Below are 23,544 nucleotides of genomic sequence, written 5' to 3'. Positions count from 1 at the left end.
ATCTGAAAAAGAAAAGATACAAATGAACTTACTTACAAAACAGAAATAGACCCACAGACACAGAAAACAAACTTCTGGTTACCAAGGGGGAAGGTGGGGGATAAATTAGGAGGATAAGATTTAAATGTTTTGTCTTGTTTTCAATATTAAAGGACCTACTGTATAGCACAGGGAACTCTACTCAATATTTTGTTATAACTATAAGGGAAAAGAATCTGAAAAAAATATACATATATATATGTATATGTAAAACTGAATCACTCTGCTGTACACCTGAAACTAACACAACATTGTAAATCAACTATAATTTTAAAAAATTAAAAAATAAAAAGATAATGTGTGTATGGAAAAGAAAAAAAAAAAATACTGGAGCTCCACCTGAGACCATGATGAAGAGGGTCACTTGTTAGTGCTAGTGAAGTCAAAGGCTGGGTCCCTGACAACACTGCAGTAGAGCGCAGGCACTGCATATGTTTTTAAGTTCTCCAGATGATTCTCATAGGCAATCAGGTTAAGAATTCCTGCCTTGGACCTTGTCACCCTCAACAACAGCATCACCTCTAAAATCTTGATTTTGAACAGCCCACTCACCATTCCCTAGACTTCCACCCACTTCCTCCAGCACCCCTACTCCAAACATTCTTCAACCTCTTCAAGGCCTCCAGTTACCAAACACTACAGGAAGTATGGCCTGAGTCATCAAAAAAGCTTAAGTCATGTTAAGAAGCCCTGATTTGAGGATCTGTAAAGGAAATGGTAAAATACATTTTAAAGTTTCACACAAAATGATTAAAAGAGGTTTGGAATTTGAAGGAGAAATTGTTTTGTGAAAAATTAACTTATTCTGGATGTATGGATAGTTCTGTGACAGAATTTTCAACTTACAAGGAATGCCTATGAGGATAGTTTTCCAGGTTGAAAAATGAATTTAACTATTAGGTTGGCCTAGAGAAGACAGGGCTGCATTCGTCCCAGGGCTATATGCCTTCTCTTACAATGGCCAATAAAAAACAAGTACAATTAGGCCTTGTTAACACCCTGCAATTTAAATACTTGCTTTTATGTCTTTCATATTCTTAGTGTTTGTTTTGGTGCTTTCATGCCTTTAAAATCTGGCCTGCAAGTTTAGCTTTGACTATCCTGCACCTCAATTCTGCTGGTCTGTTTACATGGCCAAGAGGTTCAGGCTCACACTGATTGGTTTTGTGTTTAATCACTAAGGAGAGGTCAACGTGGCTGCTCCATCATCAACTATCCCGTGAACCATTTGGAGGACTTCTCAAACTCATCAAAAAGGCTGTAATATTATCCTTCTAGCAATTGGATAACTATCAACTTGGATGGCAAATTTAGGAAGACATAGCCCAAGGAATGTTTGACCAGCAAATTTCAAATTCTAATTCTTAGGCTGCCAGTTCTAAGTGTCAAAGTAATTTCTAGTAGTTTTTCTTCAGGTCAATGCTGGCTGGGCTAATGCATCTTCCTACTTCTTCTGGAATACATGCAGGAACTGATAGAAAAATTGAAAAGCACTGCCAGGTTTTAAAAAAGCAAATTAGAGAATGTGAAAAATGGAACCCAGGAGATCTCACTGACAGATGTAGGTGAACTGGGGATGGCTGACTCAGGAATGCCAAGTCAAGCACTTACGACAATGTGTTTACAATCCACTTTCCACATTCCCCGTGCCCTAATATTGTGCAATTTTGGTTTAAATGTTTTGTCGTTTTCAATATTAAAAACTTTCCAAATATAGTTTACATACTTATCACATACCTACTATATGATCTAAAGAGTTTCATTTCGTCAAAGCTCAAACAAAATATATCAATAATACACTAGGAGAGTGATCCCTACAGTATTTGAGAAAACGTATTGGGGGATGACCTATTTTTACAGTTTTAAAAAGAGGTCACCCACCAGGCTAGACTCAATTACTAGGTTATTTTCTTGTCCCTTTGGTCAACACTTACTAACAAGGTAAAACCCAAACCAGGATACCAGAAATTAAACTATAAGAAACCTAAATATGATGACTGTGACATTCTTGAAACATGTGTTCTTTTTTTTTTTTTGTGGTACGCGGGCCTCTCACTGCTGTGGCCTCTCCCATTGCGGGACACAGGCTCCGGACGCGCAGCCTCAGTGGCCATGGCTCACGGGCCCAGCCGCTATGTGGCATGTGGGATCCTCCTGGACCAGGGCATGAACCCGTGTCCCCCGCATCAGCAGGTGGACTCTCAACCACTGTGCCACCAGAGAAGCCCCGAAACATGTGTTCTTTATGAGGCTTTACATTTTAAAAATCATAAATTTATAAGTCACTCAAACCCTTAATTGGCCAGAGATTAAAGTGATGACTCTCCTATTCTTTTTCTTTTTTTTTGCGGTACGCAGGTCTCTCACTGCTGTGGCCTCTCCCGTTGCAGGACACAGGCTCCGGATGCACAGGCTCAGCGAGCGGCCATGGCTCACGGGCCCAGCCGCTCCACGTCATGTGGGATCTTCCTGGACCGGCGCACGAACCCGCGTCCCCTACATTGGCAGGCGGACTCTCAACCACTGCGCCACCAGGGAAGCCCTCTCCTATTATTTTTAGTGATAAGCCAAATTCTAAAGCTGCAGAATGTTCCTTTTTATATTAGTTCACTTCAAATTGAAAAATCACTTGCAAATAGAAAAAGCAGGAAATCTCCTTTTCTTTTCCCATACATTAACAGAAAAGGAAGAATATAAAGACAAAATATTTTCAGTGCCTCAGTTTGACCTAGCTATAGTTAATCTATTTGTGTTTCATAACCAACATCTGTATCTTTGTTCATATGCTTACCACAATCACTATATTGAGTTCTTAAGTTCATTTATCATACTGTATTTTCACAAAGGATATAAGGAGCCTAGCATTAAAAGCACTGGTACAATCATTCACTCATCTAAAGAAAGCAGACCTGAGAGAAAATCGGGCACAACTGGGGATAGCCACCAAGAGCAGGTGTCTTAAAAGGAACATAAATATGGCAAATATGGGTTTGAGTACAGAGCCAGGTGCCATGCCAGACCTTCCAGCTGTTAAAGAGGGAAAAAAGGCAGGCAAGCAGAAGCAGAGAGTAGAGACAGTAACTATTGACCGGATATTAAGGAAGCATCTGGAAGGTTTTTGTTTAATATTAGGATTCTTACTGCTTAGAGGCTAAGAATAAATGGCATCTCTCAAAAAGGGATAAAGTATTGGTGTATGTCAAGAAAAGTTGCTCTAACTAGAATATACAGAAGGGATAAACAGCAAGCTCCTACTGTATAGCAGAGGGAACTATATTCAATATCCTGTGATAAACCATAATGGAAAAGAATATGAAAAAGGAGATATATATATAATTGACTCACTTTGCTGTACAGCAGAAATTAACACAACACTGTAAATCAACTATACTTCAAGAAAATAAATTAAAAATCTAGGTGCAATTCAGAGAATGGAAGAGTAACTGTAAGCAGGGGTGTGGGAAGACCTGTCAAGGTCATTACAGTGATCCAGGCCAGCTGGACAAGGTGGAGACCTCAGAGAACAGAACAGATTCAAGCCGGATATGCTAAGGCTGACTCATCCATGAGCAGGTATTATCTGACACCACTAGTATGGACTAGATCAACCACAGACTGAGTGAAGCTTGAGATAAGGTGGTAACAAAATATGTTTTAAGCATCTCCCTTGAAATCATCAAACCTTAAGCTTTAAGGAACTGTCACAAATCATTTTTCTGACACGGCAGAAATATAATTTGAAAAAATTAATTATTGCTTTAAAATGGATTGCATGCTTATATAATCCTAAAAATAAAATTAACATCTGAGTAATAAAAATATATATCCAAGATGTGTCATAGACATGTAGATCAATGGAACAGAGAGCCCAGAAATAAACCCATGCATATATGGTCAATTAATTTACAAAAAAGGAACCAAGAATATACAATGGGGAAAGGACAGTCTCTTCAATAAACGGTGTTGAGAAAACCAGATGCAAAAGAATGAAACTGGACCCCTATCTTACACCATACACAAAGATTTTAAAAAAAAATCCAAGTGGATTAAAGACTTGAGAGTAAGACCTGAAACCATAAAACTCCTAGAAGAAAACATAGGTGGTAATAAGTTCCTGGACATTAGTTTTGGAGATAAGTTTTTGGATTTTGACACCAAAAGTAAAGGCAACCAAAGTAAAAATAAACAAGTGGGACTATATCAAACTGAAAAGCTTCTGCACAGCAAAGGAAACCATCAACAAAATGAAAAAGCAACCTACTGAACAGGAGAAAATATTTGCAAATCATATATCTAATAAAGGGTTAATACCCAAAATACATGAAGAACTCATATAATCCAATAGCAAAACCCCCAAACAATCCGATTAAAAATTGGGCAGAGGATCTGATTAGACATTTTTCCAAAGAAGATATACAGATGGCCAATAGGTACATGAAAAGGTGCTCAACATCACTAATCATCAGGGAAATGCATATCAAAGCCACAATGAGATATACCTGCTAGAATGGCTATTATCAAAAAGATAAGAAACAAGGTTGGTGAGGATGTGGAGAAAAGGGAACCTATGCGCACTGTCGGTGGGAATATAAATTGGTTCAACCACCGTGGAGAACAGTATGGGTTCCTCAAAAAATTAAAAATAGAACTACCATATGATCCAGCAGTTCTACTTCTGAGTATTTATCCAAAGAAAATAAAAACACTAACTAGAAAAGACATACGCACCCCCATATTCATTGCAGCATTATTTACAATAGCCAAGATATGGAAACAGCCTCGCATTCATCAATAGATAAGTGGATAAAGAAAATGTGATGTATACATGTGAATATTATTCAGCTATGAGAAAGAAGGAAATTCTGATATCTGCAACAATATGAATGGACTTGAGAGCATTACGCTAAGCGAAATAAGTCAGACAGAGAAAGATAAACAAATACTGTATGATCTCATTTATATGTGGACTCTAAAAAAGAAAAAAAAAGCTCACAGATACAGAGAACAAACTGGTGGTTGCAGGGAGGGGCAGGGGAAGGGGCACAAAATGGGTGAAGGTAGTCAAAAAGTTCAAACTTCCAGTTATAAAATAGGTAAGGCATGGGGAGACCATGTACAGCATGGTGCCTATAGTTAATACCATATTGCACATTTTAAAGTTGGTAGGAGAGTAGATCTTAAAAGTGCTCATCACAAGAAAAAAATTTTGTAACTATGTATGGTGAGGGATGCAAGCTAGACTTATTGTGGTCTTTTCACAATATTAAAAATATTGAATCGTTATGTTGTACAACTGAAACGAGTATAATGTTGAACGTCAATTATATTTCAATTCAAAAAAGATATGTCAGGGGCTTCCCTGGTGGCGCAGTGGTTGAGAGTCCGCCTGCCGATGCAGGGGATGTGGGTTCGTGCCCCGGTCCGGGAGGATCCCACATGCCGCGGAGCCTGCGCGTCCGGAGCCTGTGCTCCACAACGGGAGAGGCCACAACAGTGAGAGGCCCGCGTACTGCAAAAAAGATACGTCAAATGGGAGTATGCCACTTCAAACCAAATAATTAATAACCATCCACTTTCATATAATATTCTCCTCTAATCCAAAACAACCACCTTTTAAAATATTTATTATTCCCATTTTATAGATGATACAAACTGCAGCTCAGACACAATCACACAAGCAGTGGATTCTGGCCCTAAAGCCAAGACATCTGCCTCAAAATCTTCTTTGATCACCATATGTTTGAATTAGTTAAGTCTTAGAATTCTGGAGCTAACTAGTGATATAACAGTATATTTGAGCATGTTAAACCACAAGCACAGAAATTACAATATGCTGGGTAAATACTTTCTCTTTTTGGGCTTCCCTGGTGGCGCAGTGGTTGAGAGTCCACCTGCCAATGCAGGGGACACGGGTTCGTGCCCCGCTCCGGGAACATCCCACATGCCGCGGAGCGGCTGGGCCCGTGAGCCATGGCCGCTGAGCCTGCTTGTCCGGAGCCTGTGCTCCGCAACGGGAGAGGCCGCAACAGTGAGAGGCCCGCATACCGCAAAAACAAACAAACAAAAAAACACAACTATTTTTTAGCATGTGTTCCATTCAGGAAGCTATGGAAAAAAATCAAATGAATATTAGAAGAAATACTAGAAATAAGAAGATCCTTATGGCTTAGGGTAACAGAACCAGGGGTAGGCAGAAAGGAGAGGGAAAAGAGAAAAGGAAGATGGCATGTCAAATATGAAGTGAAGGTTCCATGGCCTGGGTGCTTGGGAAATGACAAGGAAAAGGCTGGGCATGAGGAGATGTGAATAATTAATTTTAAAATCAACTTCCAAGTTGGTTTTGTTTATTTATTTACTCATTTTTTTGGAGTAGATTTAGTTCGTTCTACAGTGTATGCTTTAAATACAAATACTTAATAAAATTTCTAACTTTTAATTGAATTTTTTTTTTAACATCTTTATTGGAGTATAATTACTTTACAATGGTGTGTTAATTGAACTTTTATCCTTTACTTACTGTCTATCTGACACCCTGGTGTAGCCACATGGACGCAAACAAACCATCCCCAGGTGGCTTTCTTTTCTTTCCTCTGCTGAAGAGTCCTGCGCTGCCTCATCCTTCCCCACTGGCCTAGAACGCAGATTATAAGAGATGTTTCTTAAGTTGGTCATGAATATTAGGAAGACTTCTTTGGAGCAAGAAGGACCCTTAGACACACATCCAGCCTCTGCTCTGAGCAACTTCTCATTGGCAGTCCATGTCATGAATTTGTCTGTCTCTGCTTCAGTTTTCCCTTGTGACCTGAGCTGCCCATTTCTGCCCCCCCCCCCACTAATGTATGGTGACATTTCATGGAACAGGGGTTGAGAAACATGCTATAACCAGAGACCTCTCTAATGGAAGGGGAGGTGCATGGTAAATAAAAGCCCTTTTCCCTAAGGTTTCTCAAGCGTGGGTTATTTCCCTCCCCCAAGGAGGTTGTGCCCTTCCTGTCTTCCTTGCTTTGGCCATCAGTAGGTGAATGATTCTGCATTAGCCACACATGAATAATGTAGGACCATGTCTTGCAGCCGCCCAGGGAGGGCACCACTCCCCAAAGGAAAACAAACATTACTCACTCCACTTTTTCCGAGAAGTCTGCTACCTTACAGAAACTGACTACTCTTCCTGTGGGCTGTGCCCCTGCCCCCCACGCCTGTCCCCAACCCCGCCTCATCCCCTAATGAGCTCCTATTCACCCTTCCTCCTCCTGTGAAGTCCTGCCTGACTCAGGGAGCAGGACTGACCACTCTGTCTTTTCTGCCTTCTCTCCTAGTTTTGCTTCTGCTGTGATGTATGGTGAATTATATGTTTACTTGTCTCTTCCCCTATGATGCTATGTTTCCTAAGGGCATATTTATATCCCAAGTGCTTACCTGGCAGTGCCAGCACTAATTAAATATTTGCTGAACTATCTATGCAATAAGAGTGAATACTAGAGTCTTACAGGCATCTTCATATACACCATCTCAATGTCACGACTTCAAGCATCAAGTTGTAAGTTTACATACTCCTGGGAAACTATCTAGCTCGTCATCTTTTCCTGGGAGCCACTGAATGGCTTTCTCGTAAAAGGGAATGTGAGGGAGATTTGGAATTTGAGGGGTTTTCCTTCCTCCTAGAGCCAATCTGACAAACGGAACACTTCAGTTTCATCTTTAGCCCTACATTAATGAGAAAGAAAGATAAGGAGAAACATAACTATGGCAGTTTTCTGCAAACGTGGCTGAAAAAGCTGTAAAGGCAAACTCTGTGCCATTGAAACATCTACTTCCCAATGCCCGAGTGATCGAAGCGGTGTGTCCCTGAAAGCAATTTCACTGGTCCACAGATACCCCACTAGAAGCACGGGGATCTCACAGGGGTAAGAACTTTGCCACAGACGATACACAGAGTATCAGTGAGCCCGCAAGCCAGGCAGTGGCTGCAGCAGGTCAGAGAGGGGCACCCAAGCCCCCCATCTGGCTGCTGTGTCTCTTCCAAAGACACACTCACTCACGAGCCCAGAGGAAGTCACTAGTCCCAACTCAGCCTCCCCTGGAAGGGGGGACAGAACCCATGGCTACTCAGGGGTGTAGCCTGCCTGACCATAAAGAAAAAAGACTAAAGCAGCTTCCGCGGGCTGACCGGTGGGCCAATGAAAATGGGCAAAGAAGACTGGGCACGTGTTATTGATCAAGCTCCTTTTCGCCCAAAGTCCTGCTTTGATGAACTCTAAGTCAGATCACCAGCACCAGAGCCCGAACCAGACTGACTCCCCGCGTGCCAGTATTTCAAGGCTGCAGGACTGGATCAGACAGTAGCTTTCCCCACACCCCTGCAGTGCATCCCCCAGGGCTCTGCACAACAGGTACACAACTGTTCTGAGAAAAATTCTGAATGGTTCTGGTAACAATTCCAGCCAAACTTCAGCCCTCCGCTGTTCCCTATGTCCCATAAAAATATTTACGGCTTCATACAGGAAAATCTCCCTTCTACGTCAGAAGCCTCCTGTGATTAGGGAGTACTTGGACAGGGTAGTTCAGGAACAGTTTCACAGTGATTAACTAACTTGCTTCATTTCAATGTAGCTGTCACTCTGAATTACCACTTAATGGGTGAAGTGTGCAGCCTATAACAATCAGTAGTACAGGCGTAAGGAAGCAAGACATTAAAAAAAATTAGCCCCTAAAGCAATTATTGCAGTGAATTTTTCAAATAGTTTTAATACTCTGTCTTTTGACTCCAGGGTATGGCTTGGGGAAAATATATTAATCTCAAGATAATCATCGGTCAATTTCAGTTCTTCAATATCCACAATGATATTAAAGATTCCAACCTTACTCTTTTTGGTTGCCAACATTAATTAAGCATGATAATTGTGTGTCTCCATGATATTTGGTGCTTTCTGAATGAGTCAGAGCTCAGGGAATAATCTGAATACAGCAGACAGCAATTTGCTACATAAATTCACCCCGATGGCTATTAGCTCATTTTAAAGTAGTCAAGACTTCTAGATTAGAGGGGGGGTTTTTTTGCATTAATACCAAGTTAATCACATCTACATAACCTTTTATTCACCCTTCCCCAAAACCCTCCATGAATAACTTCTGCGAGGCCTGACCTGAATGTAATAATGTAGAGGGTAGGAGTTTTCAAATGTGTATTTTTAAGACAATCTCCTTACACTATAGAGTTCTGTAGACTCTATCTTGATATTTATTTTCAGGAATTTAATATGAGAAGTCAACAAGACTTTATAATTTTTTTTAACTCTCATTTTATACCGAATAATTTCAATATGAAACATGTATTATCTACATACACAGACTGTATACTAAGGATATTTACCAACTTACCAGCAAAGTTTGAGTGCTGCTTTTAATATCACCACTTTGGAAATTTGAAGGAACAATTGAAAAACTAGAGCAGTAAGCAAAATTAAAAGTAATGCTATGCAACCAAGTGGAGGGTTTGGCTGGGGCTGCACTCCACCATAATAAAGGGGAATGCGACTGGGAGCGAGCATAGAGAGAGCAGCAGCTCCTCAAGGACACTGGCTGAAGAGTGGCTGACGCTGCCATCCCTCCTGGCACCGCTGCCCCTCGATCATCATCTCATTATTCTGCCCTCTGCTGCTGTTTCCCTGCTAACTCTTGTCATTCTGGTAGCGGCAGCAGGAAACCTGGACGCCACCCATACCACCGGCGCCAAACCACTCCCGGACTTGGAACACCACCCGACTGGGGCTCTGATGTCCTAGGTAGAAGTGGAGTGTGTGAACCTGCGTGGAACTCACACACTCTGAGCGCTGGAGATGAGGGCACACAGGGGGGACACTTTATTTGTACCTTGAAATAAAATGACTTCAAGGAAGACATGAGATTCTGCACTGAAAATGCAAAGCAGACAAGCCTCGCGCTGGGTCTATGTGGACATATGCAAAGAGATGTGGTGATGCCATGAACACCAGGGCGGCAGGCTGCTGAGTTCTGAACATGCAGGCGAACCGCTGAGGGGCATGGGAGTTGCTGCTTGTTTTATTTGATTCTTTGTTATTTTTGGGTATATCAGGACACGTGTAAGTTTATTTGGGCTTGACAATTATGAAAGCTGAACTGAATCGTTACTACTTCTGTAGTACTTGTGTGATTTGTTTGTGTGGGTCTGCTAGCCAGGATCCTTGTGAGCTGGATACAAATAGCCTGACTCCCTGCCCCCCTCCCTGACTCTTGTCACATGCCACTGTAGAAAGGCCACAGAAATCAGTGGCCACGCTCCTCCATTTACCAACCGTGACACTAACTCACCCAGCTACTCTGAACCCGGACAGTCATATATTTTTCATTTGCAAGCCGCGATACAAACATTACGATTGTTTGCCCTTCTCCCTTAGAATTCGCTCTGTCAGAGGCAATTTCAAGCAGGCAACTGGCAGCCGGGGGAGGTGAGCATCTACTTTGCTTAGCTTTCAACCCAATGTGTGTGCACCATGTGCTATCACCCACAGTCACCCTGCTAACCTTCACTCTCATCGATCCATGCACCCACACTCCCATCCGCTCCTCCCAGGCAGAGCTCAGCTCTTGCCCTGTTCCCCATGGAAGGGCTCGCGCAGCTGGCAGGGCTGACTGTTGGCGGCAGAGTGCTGGGCCCTGGCCTCTGTTCCTCTTCAGTGATAGCAGCACAGCGCCCAGCTCTTTTCATACTGAAATGCCAACTGAGGCGCCATTCAATACTAAAGGCTTCTGTTTGTTAAGAGAAAAAAAAAAAGAGTTTGAAAATCACTGGTGTAATGGGAAGAATATGGGCTGGCCCATTGAGTCCCAGGTCAGTGGCTTATTAAATATGTGATTTAGGGCAATTTAAAAAGTCAGTTGTTTAATCTACAGGGTAGGGCTGCTGGCAGGAGTAAATAAGCAGCACACGTGGAAGGCCCCTGGGAGGGGGCCTATCACACGAGAGGGCATTGGGAAGTAGTCACGGTTATCTGCCTCTTCACGCGCCTCTACCTAATAACGCTTACAAGACTCATCATCTCACCCACAAACTCTCTGCCAAGTATGCAACAGTCTCGTTGCAGCTGAGGAGCCTGTGGGGACTGTGGACTTCTGTCCCACTGTGCAGCCAGCGATGTCACCCGTGCTCCTCCATCACCAGGGCAGACAGGCCACAGCCACCCTTGCAAGCATGAACCCACACAGGCTGGGAGCAGCCGGTTGAGAATCTGGGATGCTTCAAGAGAATTCACCCTAAACCGTGACCCCCAGACTCTCCATGGAACATCCCCTGGAGATCCCACGGAGTGGCACATTGATATCAACCAGCTGTGCAGCTGGGCAGGCCCCCTACCCCCCACGCATAGCTCTGGAGCAACTGCTGGAGACTGAAGGTCACTTTCTGCGCAGGGGATGTTTGCGCCTTGAGACACACCTCGGAGGTGGAGAACTGTCTGACCTTCTGATGGCACGGGAACATAATGTGTGCTTCTATACTGTGGGGGGGGAAGTATCGTGTATTTATAAATCTATAGTGGTATATGTATAATCAATATGGATAACTGTATATGCAAGTATATGTATCTCAGTGGAGCGACATAGGTGGGAATGAGAAAGAGGACAGGCGAGTAACCAGGAAGACGGAGAGAAGGCATGGAAGAAAATGTAAAAGAGAAAGACACATGGAGATATACACAGAGAGACAGAGACAGAAACATCAGAGAAAGAGACGGAAAGGCAATTCAGAGACAGCCAGTGAGACAGAGACACAGAGAAAGGCAGAGATGAAGAAACGGGATAAATACAGAGAGACAGAAACTGAGATAGAGAGAGCTAGGGATAGAGAGAAACAGATTCAGAAAGACGAAATGACAGAGACAGAGGGATACAGGAAACAAGGAGGGAGAAAAGGAGGAGGGAAGGAAGGAAAGCAGGCAGGCAGACACAGAGTTAGAGTCTGACAAAGACAGACTGCAGGAGGGACAGTCACTCACAGACACACGCAGTGGTAATAAGAGGGACCTGAGGCTACTATCACAGGTAGGTCAGGTAAGGGCCATCTTAGCCCTTTATCTCCTCTTTCTCTGAGCTGCTTTACAGACCTTCAGCACTTGCTGGGGAAGCTATCTAATTCCATTTCTCCTGCATCTACCAACTCTTTGTCCTGGGAGTAGTAGCCCTCAGGGCTCCCTTCCCTCCATATTCAGCCTCCAGTCAAGCAGTGTTAAGGGTGAGCCTCCCAGGTACCAGCACAGCAGAGGAGCTGGTGACCAGGGTGCCCATTCCTGCCGTCCCAGAGCATAGGGTCTGACAGCACTCTCCTCTCTATCAAGGGTTTCTCTGGCATTGGGCAAGTAGTCATTGCTCAATGACATTTGCTAAGAATTGTATCCCTCCAGTGATATCTAAAAGGGTTCCTGGGCTTCCCTGGTGGCGCAGTGGTTGAGAGTCCACCTGCCGATGCAGGGGACACGGGTTTGTGCCCTGGTCCGGGAAGATCCCACATGCCGCGGAGCGGCTGGGCCCGTGAGCCATGGCCGCTGAGCCTGCGCGTCTGGAGCCTGTGCTCCGCAACGGGAGAGGCCACAACGGTGAGAGGCCCGCGTACCCAAAAAAAAAAAAAAAAAAAACACAAACATAAAAGGGCTCCTAGTCACAGATTTCCTAAGTATTCATTTAATTCAATTCTACTGAAATCTGTTGAGTGTCTGTGATGCTGAAGCATAGTGCTGCTATGTTATCTAATTTACTTTAAAGTGTTAAGCACGTTCAGTGGGATATTCTGTATCAATGTTAGGTCAAGCTTTCACCCTGGTACTACGAGCATTCTCATTAAGGTTGCATTGTCCACTGGTGGTCAGCTGGCCTTCCCTTCAGAAAGCCCATTCTTCAGAGGGAGCTACGACAAGGGCTTCTGTAATCATTGTCTCTATCAACAATGGGTGCTTTGCTTATTCTTGATTAAAATAGTGACCTGTTGACTAGCAATGATGAATATAAAACATAGGCTATCCCTAGTGAAATTAAAGACATTCAAGATACACAGATTAGCTCAACATATTTTAGAGATACTCACTACCTTTCCATGAATTTTTGAGATAATCCAATGTGTTCTGTACTCTATCTATAGGGGTGATGCCCTAGGTTAAAACCCCTCCTTGGTCCTGAGCCAATATGAACTCTGGAAGTTTCCGTGTGCTTGAAGCTGATGGGAAGTACTATTTTCCATAGTACCCTGACTATGGAAAACTGGGGTTTTCCTGTAGTGACCTGCCATACAAGCAGTGTACAGAACACCTATAAAAGCAGAGCTGAGACTTCTAAAAACTGCAAGATAGTTTATTTTGAGCTTCCTTGAGGATAAGAATTGAGTTAATAAGTTAATAAGTTCATTTATACATGTGGCAGAATTTGGTTTGAGATCCACTTTCATTATAATGTGTTTAATGGATTTGTTGGAAAGCAGACCGATGGCTCTCACCCATTTCAAAATCCTATGGGGGCAATAAATAGAACCAGGGCTTTTTGGAGAAATACCTAATCCCACAGTTGGAGCAGGGAGATGCAAGATAAACCTGGACTATTTTGTTACGTCAAAAATTTTTGAAGTGCTCAAAAAAATTAAAAAAATAAAAGAAAAGATGGACACATCAAAAGGACACAGGACTTTCAGCCCCAGGAAGACGGAGTAAACATGAATATAAAAATTAGGCTAAACATAGGAGCAAACATACTGTGATACTGTGATTTATAGCAGAAATATATATTTGGTCATTCAGATGACCAAATGCAGATATATTTGTCATGTATATTTGGTCTTCATTCATAGTTTCTGGCTCACAGCTCCCAAAACCCTTGGAATTCCTGAGCTTAGGTTAAGAGCAATGGGACTCTTGTCCTTAGTTCCTGAAAACTGCTTCAGGGAATGTGACTTTGGGTCCCACCCAAGGGTGGAGGCTGGCTGCCGAGGGGAACCAACCATGTGATTAGAGGGTTAGATCTTTTACTCTCAACCTCCATCCCCCCCCCCAAACTCTAGGGAGAGGAGAGGGGCTGGAATTTAAATCAATCACCAACGGCCAATGATTTAATCAATCATGCCTATGTAATGAAGCCTCCATAAAAACCCAAATGGAGGGTGTTCGGAGAGCTTCTGGGCTGGTGAACACGTGGAGACTGGGGAGAGTGGCGCTCAGAGAGCATGGAAGCTCTGCACTGTTTCCCCATGCTCTGTCCTATGCAGCTCTTCATCTGGCTGTCGTTCCGTATCCTTTAATATCCTTTCATAATAAACCAGTAATCTAGTAAGTAAACGGTTTTTTCCTGAGTTCTGTGATCCATTCTAGCAAATTAATTGAGCCTGAAGAGGAGGTCACAGGAACTTCTGATTTATAGTCAGATGGTCAGAAGCACCGGTAACCTGTGTTTGCGACTGGCATCTGAAGTAGAGGGCAGTCTTGTGGAGCTGAGCCCTTTACCTGTGGAATTCCATTCTATCTCTGGGTAGATAGTATCAGAATTGAGCTGAATTCTCGCACGTACTGCTGGCATCCGAGAACTGCTTGTTGGAATTGGGTCCAGGAACTCTTTCGCGTGTACTTTTCCTTGTTTCCCCTACTATGTACTACTAAAAATCCTGGACATTATACATAAAATAAACATTAAGACAACTCTGAAAGGTGGAGAGAAGACCAGCTAAGGACCTTGGGACTCAAGGAATGGTGCAGTGGTGAGTTCCCTGGGTTTCCCTTTACCTCACACACCCAGACTGGGTACTGGAGAAGCCAGTGACTCAGAAATGCTAAGAGGAGCCACAAAAGAAGTCCCAGTGAGGTCTGCTCTCTAGCAAAAGGCCCAGGAGAGGGGCAGCCCAGCAAGACAAAAGACTTTTGGGCAATCACTGCTTTATTCTGGCCAATTACCACCACAAAAAAGTAAACGAATAAACCTACCAACTGGGGCTCCAACCCCATCGACACCAGCAAAGTCTAAGTGGGGAACCAAGGCTTCCGCCTGGTCAGGCAGTGATGAGTCACTCCACCCCACCCCACCCAGGTGGTGCCACGAAAGACAAGTAGGAGCCAGCACTTTCATTCCTGCCAAAGTTCCCCTCCCTCCTGCCCCAGTACCACCACCACCACCACCACAAGTGTCAGTGGAGACCACTTGGGGAGACTGGATTTCACTGCCTGGTAGTAATAAAACACCCTTCCCTTCTTCCTGTGCCAGAGCAGTGTCATAGAAAGCCACCTAAAATAGAAGGCTTAAGTAAGACACAGCATCTCTTAGCCTAATCCACCAAACTTCAGGTTTCAAACAAAATTAATCTGTCATACCAAGAATTAGAAGAATCTCAAAGTAGAATGCAAAAAGACAACCACTGAGATGACAGAGATTATAGAAATAACTGACAAAGATCTTAGAGCTGCCATCATAAGCACTTGTAAACATGCTTGAAATAGATGACAAAATAAAAAGACTCAACGAAGATAAAGTCTCAGCAAAGAAAGAGGATATATAAAAAAAACAAAATAGAAAATTTTAAACTAAAAGATACAATGAATGGATTCAGCAGCAGAATAGAGGAAAGAATCAGTAAACTTGAAAATACAACAACAGGAAATACCCAATCTGAAAACAAAGATAAAACAGACTGAAAAAAAAAAAATGAACAAACCTTCAGGGATCTGTGGGGCTGGAACAAAAGAATTAACATTTTTGTCACTGGAGTTCTAGAGGGAAAGGAGAAAGAGGGAAGTACTAAAAAAAAGTACATGAACAAATAACAGCTGAGTATCTCCCAATTTAAGAGATATAAACCTGAAGATCCAAGAAGCTCAGAAAACTCCAACTAAGATAAACATGAAGAAATCCATACCAAGAAACATCACAATCTAACTTTTAAAAACTAAAGACTGAAAAATCCTTAAAAGTAGCAAGAGAGAAATGACACCTTCCCTATAGGGGAAAAAAAAATTCAAATACCATATTTTTCATCACAAATCATAAAGGCCAGAAGGAAGTAGCACAGGAGTTTTTAAATGCTGAAAGAAAAGAACTGTCAACCAAGAATTTTATAACTAGTGAAAACAAGAGATGAAGGGGAAACCAGGATATTCTCAGATAAAGGTAAACTAAAAGAATTTGTCACCATCAGAACTACCCTAAAACAATGGCTAATGAAAGTTCTCTAAAAAGAAAGAAAACATAAAAGAAGTGACTTTGGAATATCAGGAAGGAAGAAAGAACAATGTAAATACTACAGACTTTCCTTCTCCTCTTGAGTTTTCTAAATTATGCTTGATCGTTCAATGAAACAGAATGTTGGTTCTTTAAAAAGAACCGTAAAATTGACAAAACTCTACCAGGACAGATGAGTAACTAAATACGAAAGGACACAAATCACCAATATCAGGTAATAAAAGGGGATATCATTTCAGACTCTGCAGACGTCAAAAGGATAATAAAGTAATACAATGAACGACGCTACACACATAAATTTGAAAACTTCGATGAAACGGACCAATTCTCTGAAAATCACAAACTGCCCCAACTCACAACACAATAGAGCTCATTTAAATAGTCTTATAACTTTTGAGGAAAGTGAATCATAATTTTAAAACCTCCAAAAAAGAAAACTAAAGACCCAGATGATTTTATTGGAGAATTCTCCCAAATGTTTAAAGGACTAACACCAATTCTATATGAAAAGCCAAAGGAACTAAAACAATCTTGAAAAGGAATAAAGTGAGAGGAACCAATCTACCTGTACATAAGACTTATTGTATAACTAAAGTAATATAATTAAACCTAGATGAGTCTGTAGAGAATTATGCTAAGTGAAAAAAAAAGCGCTGATCCCAAAAGGCTACATGTATGATTCCATTTTTATAATATTCTTGAAATGATGAAATTAAAGTATAGGAGAAAAGATTAGTGGTTACCAGGGAAATTAGACAGTGCTGGGGAGGGAGGAAAGTGGGTGTGGCTATATATAAATATATATGGTAACAGATCCTTGTGGTGATAGAAATGTTCTGTGTCTTAGCCGTATCAATGTCGTTATCCTGGCTGTGATAGTATATTATGATTTTACAAGCTGCTACCACTGGGAAAAACTGGGCAAAGCATTCACAGAATTTATCTGCATTATTTCTTGCAACTGCATGTAAATCTACAATTAGCCCAAAATAAAAACTTTAATTAAAAAAAAAGGAGACAAGAGCCAGCTTGAAGAGGTCCCCACTGGTAAATTGGGGATAATTTGAGCACCAAAATAATTAAAAGCTGTAATAAATTATAAATAATTGAAAAGACTAGGAATCCACTAGTACATACTAATGACAGAGAGATAGCGAGATGGAGAGAGAGAGAGAGAGAGAGAAAAGAAGAGGGAGATGAAGAGGAAGAGATAGAGACAGACAGGCAGACAGATGGACAAGGAAGAAGAAAGGGCTGTTGCTTATAGCAAAATCTAAAAAGACAACAAAAAATGAACCCAAGCTCTGACATATAAAGAACAGACTGTAGTTGCCAGAGGCAAGAGGTGAGGGAGTAGCTGAAATGAGTGAAGGGGGTCAAAAGGTACAAACTTCCAGTTATAAAATAAATAAGTCACAGGGATGTTATATACAGCAGGGTGACCACAGTTAATACTGTATTGCACATGTAAAAGTTCCAAAGAGAATAGATCTTAAAAGTTCTCATCAGAAGGAAAAAAAAATTTGTAACCACGTATGGTGAGGAGTGTTAACTAGACTTGTTATGGTGATTTTTTCACAGTGATAGAAATAGCAAATCATTATGTTGTACAACTGAAACTACTATAATGTTATATGTCAATTATACCTAAATTAAAATTAAAAAGCCCAACTGGCAAATGCAGAGGAAGCACTAGCGTTAAGAATTCATCATTTTGTAACCATCATAGTCTAGCTTGGTTTATGAAAAAATCATCAAAGGATGCTAAATTGGAGGGAGGGGTTTCTGATAAGGAATAGTAATTTAGCATAATCTTAAAGTGACTCGACTCCACATAGATTAGTTATTTCTTGAAATGAAAAGAAAAAAAAAACTGTACAGGGGAGAAATCAGGCAATACCTGGATGGTCAAATTAACATCACCCAAAAAGGGCAGATGAATATTGTGTGTCTCCCGTGTGATCCTCCAAGGACACAACATTACTTGTGTACTAGTCTGACTGTGGATGCATAACCTGAATGAGGAATCATCAGACCCAAAATGGAGAACACTGTTATTTTTAAAAAGGGAGAGATTATACATTCTTCAAAAGTATAATATCATAAAAGAAACAGAAAGGCTGAAGATGAAAAGATACTAAAAAGCCATGACAACTATATGCAATGTGTGATCCTAAACTGAATTCAACGCAAGAGGGGAAAACCACCGCTATCAAGGACATTACTGGGTCAAGTGGCAAAACTGGGTGTGGATAGTAGATCTGATAAAACTGCAGCATCGATGTTAAATTTCTTGAAGTTGATAATTGTGCTGTGTTTATGTAAGAGAATGTTCTTATTTTTAGGAAATACACACTGGAGTATTTGGGTATAAAAGAACAGCAGTATGTGCAACTTTCAAATGGCTTTAAAAAATTGAGGACAGTAACACCAGTGAGGAAAAATACTACCAACAGATGAAACTAAAGGATATAAGGGTATTCTTCGAACTATTCTTGAAATTTCTGTCAGTTTGAAATTATTTCCAAATAAAATAACTTTTAAAGTTCTTTGGCTTTTGTTAACCTATCAGAAAGAACTAAGAGGGCTTCCCTGGTGGCGCAGTGGTTGAGAGTCTGCCTGCCGATGCAGGTGACACGGGTTCGTGCCCTGGTCCAGGAGGATCCCACATGCTGTGAAGCGGCTGGGCCCGTGAGCCATGGCCACTGAGCCTGCGCGTCTGGAGCCTGTGCTCTGCAACGGGAGAGGTCACAGCAGCGGGAGGCCCGCGTACCGCAAAAAAAAAAAAAGAACTAAGAGATGTGCATACCAATTTAGATGGGATAGGTCCCTAAAAAGTACAATAATAAGAGCATAGGCTTCTGAGTTAAGACAAATTTGGGTTCAAATCCTAGCTCTGCCCTTATTAGCTGACCTCAAGAAGTCTCAATTTCTTCATCTATAAAATGCAGAAAATAATGCTTACCTCATAAAATTATTTTGAGGATTAAATGAAATAAGGGCTGTAAAATATTACAATGTCTGGCATATAGTCATCATTCCACAATGCTATTTATTATTTTTATAGCTGAGTAGTGGTGATACTTGTGATGGTAGTTATTGTGGTGGTGGCCAGAAAGCCATGGAAATACAAAGACGACCAAAATATGGTTCCTGACCTCAAAGGACTTAAAAAAATAGAGCTGAACCACAAACTACAGTGTGTCACATAAGTGCAAACAAACTGTTGCTGGAGCAGAAACAAAAGTGTATTTACTTCTTCTGGGGAGTGGGTCAGGAAAGACTTCTCAGGGAAGGTAATGGTCAAGTGAGCAGCAGAGGGTAGGTTAGGATTTCACCAGGCAGAGGCGAGGGTGTGTTTGGGGCCATCCTGACGCAGGTAACAGGTATGGGCTGAGGGCTCAGGGCACATGTGGGAAGCAGGGGAGGCAGAGAGAAGTGTAGAATGGGGCTGGAAAGTACACCCAGGACCAAGCTGGGGAGCTTGAAGGGCTTTGAATGTAACATGTAGGGTTTCACTGTTTTCTGGGTGTGGTGGGAGAACCACTGGAGGTTTTTGGGTGAGGGATGACAGGACTGGATCGTTGTCATGAAAATGCCACTGGGCTAGGGTGTCAGTGTGCAAATGGATAGCTTGTGGAGAGCAGGCAAAGGACACACAGTATTTCAACACTTTAACAACCAGGACCTGTGCTTTCCAGCTGTGCTTGGGCCCTGCACCTCTTATCCCAGGGTTTCTCTTAACCAGACTATCTATCCTCAGCTTATATAACTCAGGCGGGCCCAGATGGTGCTCTCCTTACCAGAACCTTCTTGGCCAGGAAAGTCCCCTTGAAGGTAAGGCTTTCTGCCCACACTGGGCAGTACCAGTTGTATTTTATTTTGTACAGTCAAGGTGCCCCATGCAGTCTACACACAGGACTGGACTTAAACATCAACTGTGGATGTTATAGATGAGCCATTACATTTCCCTCTCTTTACTTTGTTAATTTTGGGAGATATAAGAAAAAGACATGGGGACTTCCCTGGTGGCCAGTGGTTAAGAATCCGCCTGCTAATGCAGGGGACATGGGTTCAAGCCCTGGTCTGGGAAGATCCCACACACCACGGAGCAGCTAAGCCCGTGCGCCACAACTACTGAGCCTGCAATCTAGAGCCCGTGAACCACAACTACTGAGCTTGCATGCCACAACTACTGAAGCCCGCACACCTAGAACCCATGATCCACAGAAAGAGAAGCCACCACAATGAAGAGTAGCCCCCGCTTGCGGCAACTAGAGAAAGCCCGCATGCAGCAACGAAAACCCAACGCAGCCAAAAATTAATGGATAAATACATTAATTTTAAAAAAAAAGAAAAAGAAAAAGACATGAAAGTTTTAATTCACTTTTTTTTTTTTTTTTTTTTGCGGTACGCAGGCCTCTCACTGCTGTGGCCTCTCCCGCTGCGGAGCACAGGCTCCGGACGCGCAGGCTCAGGGGTCATGGCTCACGGGCCCAGCCGTTCCGCGGCATGTGGGATCCTCCCGGACCGGGGCACGAACCCGTGTCCCCTGCATCGGCAGGCGGACTCTCAACCACTGCGCCACCAGGGAAGCCCTAATTCACTTTTTAAAAGGATACTCTAATCAAAATGGGGCTCTTCTGGAGTTTATGTCTTACTTCATCTATAACTAGTTTGGTAGGACTCATGCTTCTCCCATTTGCAGTAAGAAGGAAGGACAATGTATTTCCCTAGGATATTCTCCTTTAACTCTCAAATTTACTAGAAAGTGATTGGAAGGTGAGCTGAGATTTAAATCAACAAGACCAAACAATGGCTCCAGGGGGCTCATTCAGCGGTCAGAAGGGCCTGTCCCCTGCTCCTGCCATTACCTCGGAGGCGATGGAGGTGAAACTGCTGCTGAAGTGCACGTGCTTGTGCATCTCGCTGCCGTTGGCCGTCAGGAGCCAGGCCCCAAGCGCCTGGTCCTCACCAGCCGACCGGTTGCTGTGGCTCTGGTTCGGCAGGAGCTCTGCCAGGTCCCAGTGGTACGACGGTGTGGCCCCGACCAGTGCAATGAGGATGGCCTCCGTGGCCACGTAGAGCTGAAAAGAGGAAACACAATTAGTAAGCTCACAAACCTTTAAAGAGCAGGTCTCGCTTTTATGTCTGTAGGAGCTACAGAAACGAGACGCTTCAGAAACAAAGGAAAAAAACAGAAGGAAGCTTCCTGATCTACTACTAACAGGGCCATCAGCAATCCCATCTGTAAAGCACCTTCTACTTCCTCCGAGGGTTTTCTTCTACATTTGAGATACATCTGATGCTGAGGACACAGCACATAAATGGTTCCGCAGTGGCAGGGAGTTGGGGAGGGGGTGATATTACTGGCTCTGATTTAGAAGACTAACATTCCAGCTCTTTTCTCCTGACCACTACACCTCAGTTCAGATAAGCAGTCACCAGGGCCCAGGAGTATCTTGGTCTTAAATTCACGATCTAAACAAGAAAACATGTTGTGGCACAGTTAAATGTTTCCAAAAAAGTATGTGTTTGTATACACACACACACATACACATGCACATACACGGGGAGGACAGATGCTCTATTAAATCAGGGAAGCATGATATGTACTTGAGTAGGTACTAAAGTATAGTATACAACTTATAAGATGTAAAAAATTCAAAACCCCAGGGGTAGGTACCCACTTTATAACCTTTAGCTGTAGTAATCACTGTTTAGTCTAAACATAGTTTCCCCCTAAAGAAAAAATTATTTCATTCATTCATTCAAGGAATATTTATTGAGCACATACGACATTTGTCACTGACTGTTTTGGGCTTTCTGGCAATTCACAATTGGGTTTACAAGGTGTTGAGCCCTGTACAGCGTTTTAATGCTATAGATCCATTTATATAACTGTCCTTGGATGATTGTTTCAAGCTTAAAATTTATTAGGAAAACACAGAAATAGTCTGTTCCATAGTGAGACAATCTTATTTGAAGCAATCGCTATTCAAAAAAATTTTCTTAATTAAAAAAAATTATCACTATTAACTCAGAACTTAATGTCTTAAAATAGCTTTAAACAGAGTAAGTGTTTAAAAAACACAAAGCATGTGATTTCGGTATGGCATGTGGTAACACTCCCACTGGATGGACGAGTTGACTGCTACATTGAAAGGATGGAGAGACCTGCCCACAGCATTATCTCCACTGTCAGGGAACTCCCAGCTCCTTCCACACCCTTCTGGAGGGGCATGTTCAGCTGTTGAGGGGATAAGCTAAAGCACCAAAAGAAGAGTAATTTATCACAAGTAGATGATGGAATTACTGACAAGGAAAGAGAAAAGAAGTCATGATGTTGTGTGTGTCATAACAGAGCTAATGTAAAACCCAAGATGTGATTTTTCCCCTCTCTGCCAAGGCTGCAAGGCTGTAAGGCAGCCCCAATCTATTGTGAGTCGGATGACTGTGGGCCTCTGGAGATGCACAAAGCTGCCACAGGTCAGTCTGCGTGTGTGATTTACTGCAAAACGCAAAGGAAAACACGTTTCTCGGTTTATATTGCTTCCTGGCCCCTATTTGCATACTATTAAGGAAGTTTTCAGGACAGGAGGCAATCAGCTTACAAAAATGAAAACCTTAATAATTACAAGAAGAGGTAGATTACACATTTAGCTATAATTACAAAGCCACTTGCACCCATTTTAGTAACTGCCCTTCCTGATTACAATCTGCTGAAATTTAATTCATGGGTAAAGAAAGGAAAAAAAAAAAATGGGGAAAAGGGAACTCAGGAGATGATGCAAAACACATGTTCCAGTAAACGCACAGCCTTCAATCTGGCAAACCTAACTAGTTATATTTTTTTCTCTAAGCGTGCTCTTTTCTGCTTTTGTTCGTACCATTCACTTCACCTAGAAAGCACTTTCTTCTGCTGTGAATGTCTGAACCTTTCCCATCCTCCAAGATGTAACTCAGATGCCCCCTCCTCCTTGCCACCTCCTACCACCTTGCCTTCCCTCCAACCCCTCCAGAAGCCCTCTCCTGCTTCTGCTCACCTCCAGAAGTTCCATTTAGACCTTTCTTAGAACCCATATCATTTTCTTCACTGCACTATATGTATCTGCTTGTCTTATTTTTTCTATTGAAATCTACCCTCTCTGAGGGCAGGATCTGTGTCTGATTCACCTTTAGGCTCCCCAAGCAAATAACTCAGGGCCTAGATAGACGATATCACACATTCAACAAGTCCATGGATGAATGAATGACCATAACAGAATACTAATAATAACAGCAAAC

The 23,544-nt window shown here is 42.3% G+C and overlaps 1 protein-coding gene across 7 annotated transcripts in view; it reads right to left on the bottom strand.

Annotated features, from left to right (window-relative positions):
* SLC22A15 (solute carrier family 22 member 15) overlaps positions 1–23,544 on the bottom strand; it is an 80,415-nt gene that overhangs the window by 46,161 nt on the left and 10,710 nt on the right. For all 7 annotated transcript variants that reach the window (XR_004350930.1, XR_004350929.1, XR_004350932.1 and 4 more), the window contains exon 2: positions 21,132–21,344. Coding sequence is in view for 4 of the 7 variants with exons in the window: in XM_032638762.1 (XP_032494653.1) it covers positions 21,132–21,344 (213 nt within the window). In the remaining 3 variants the exon portion in view is untranslated. The remainder of the gene's footprint in view (positions 1–21,131; positions 21,345–23,544) is intronic.

The sequence above is a fragment of the Phocoena sinus genome, chromosome 1 (assembly GCF_008692025.1).
Source record: "Phocoena sinus isolate mPhoSin1 chromosome 1, mPhoSin1.pri, whole genome shotgun sequence".
Taxonomy (NCBI): Eukaryota; Metazoa; Chordata; class Mammalia; order Artiodactyla; family Phocoenidae; genus Phocoena; species Phocoena sinus.
Note: the sequence above shows the minus strand (reverse complement) of the source record. Positions and strands in the feature narration are given on the sequence as shown.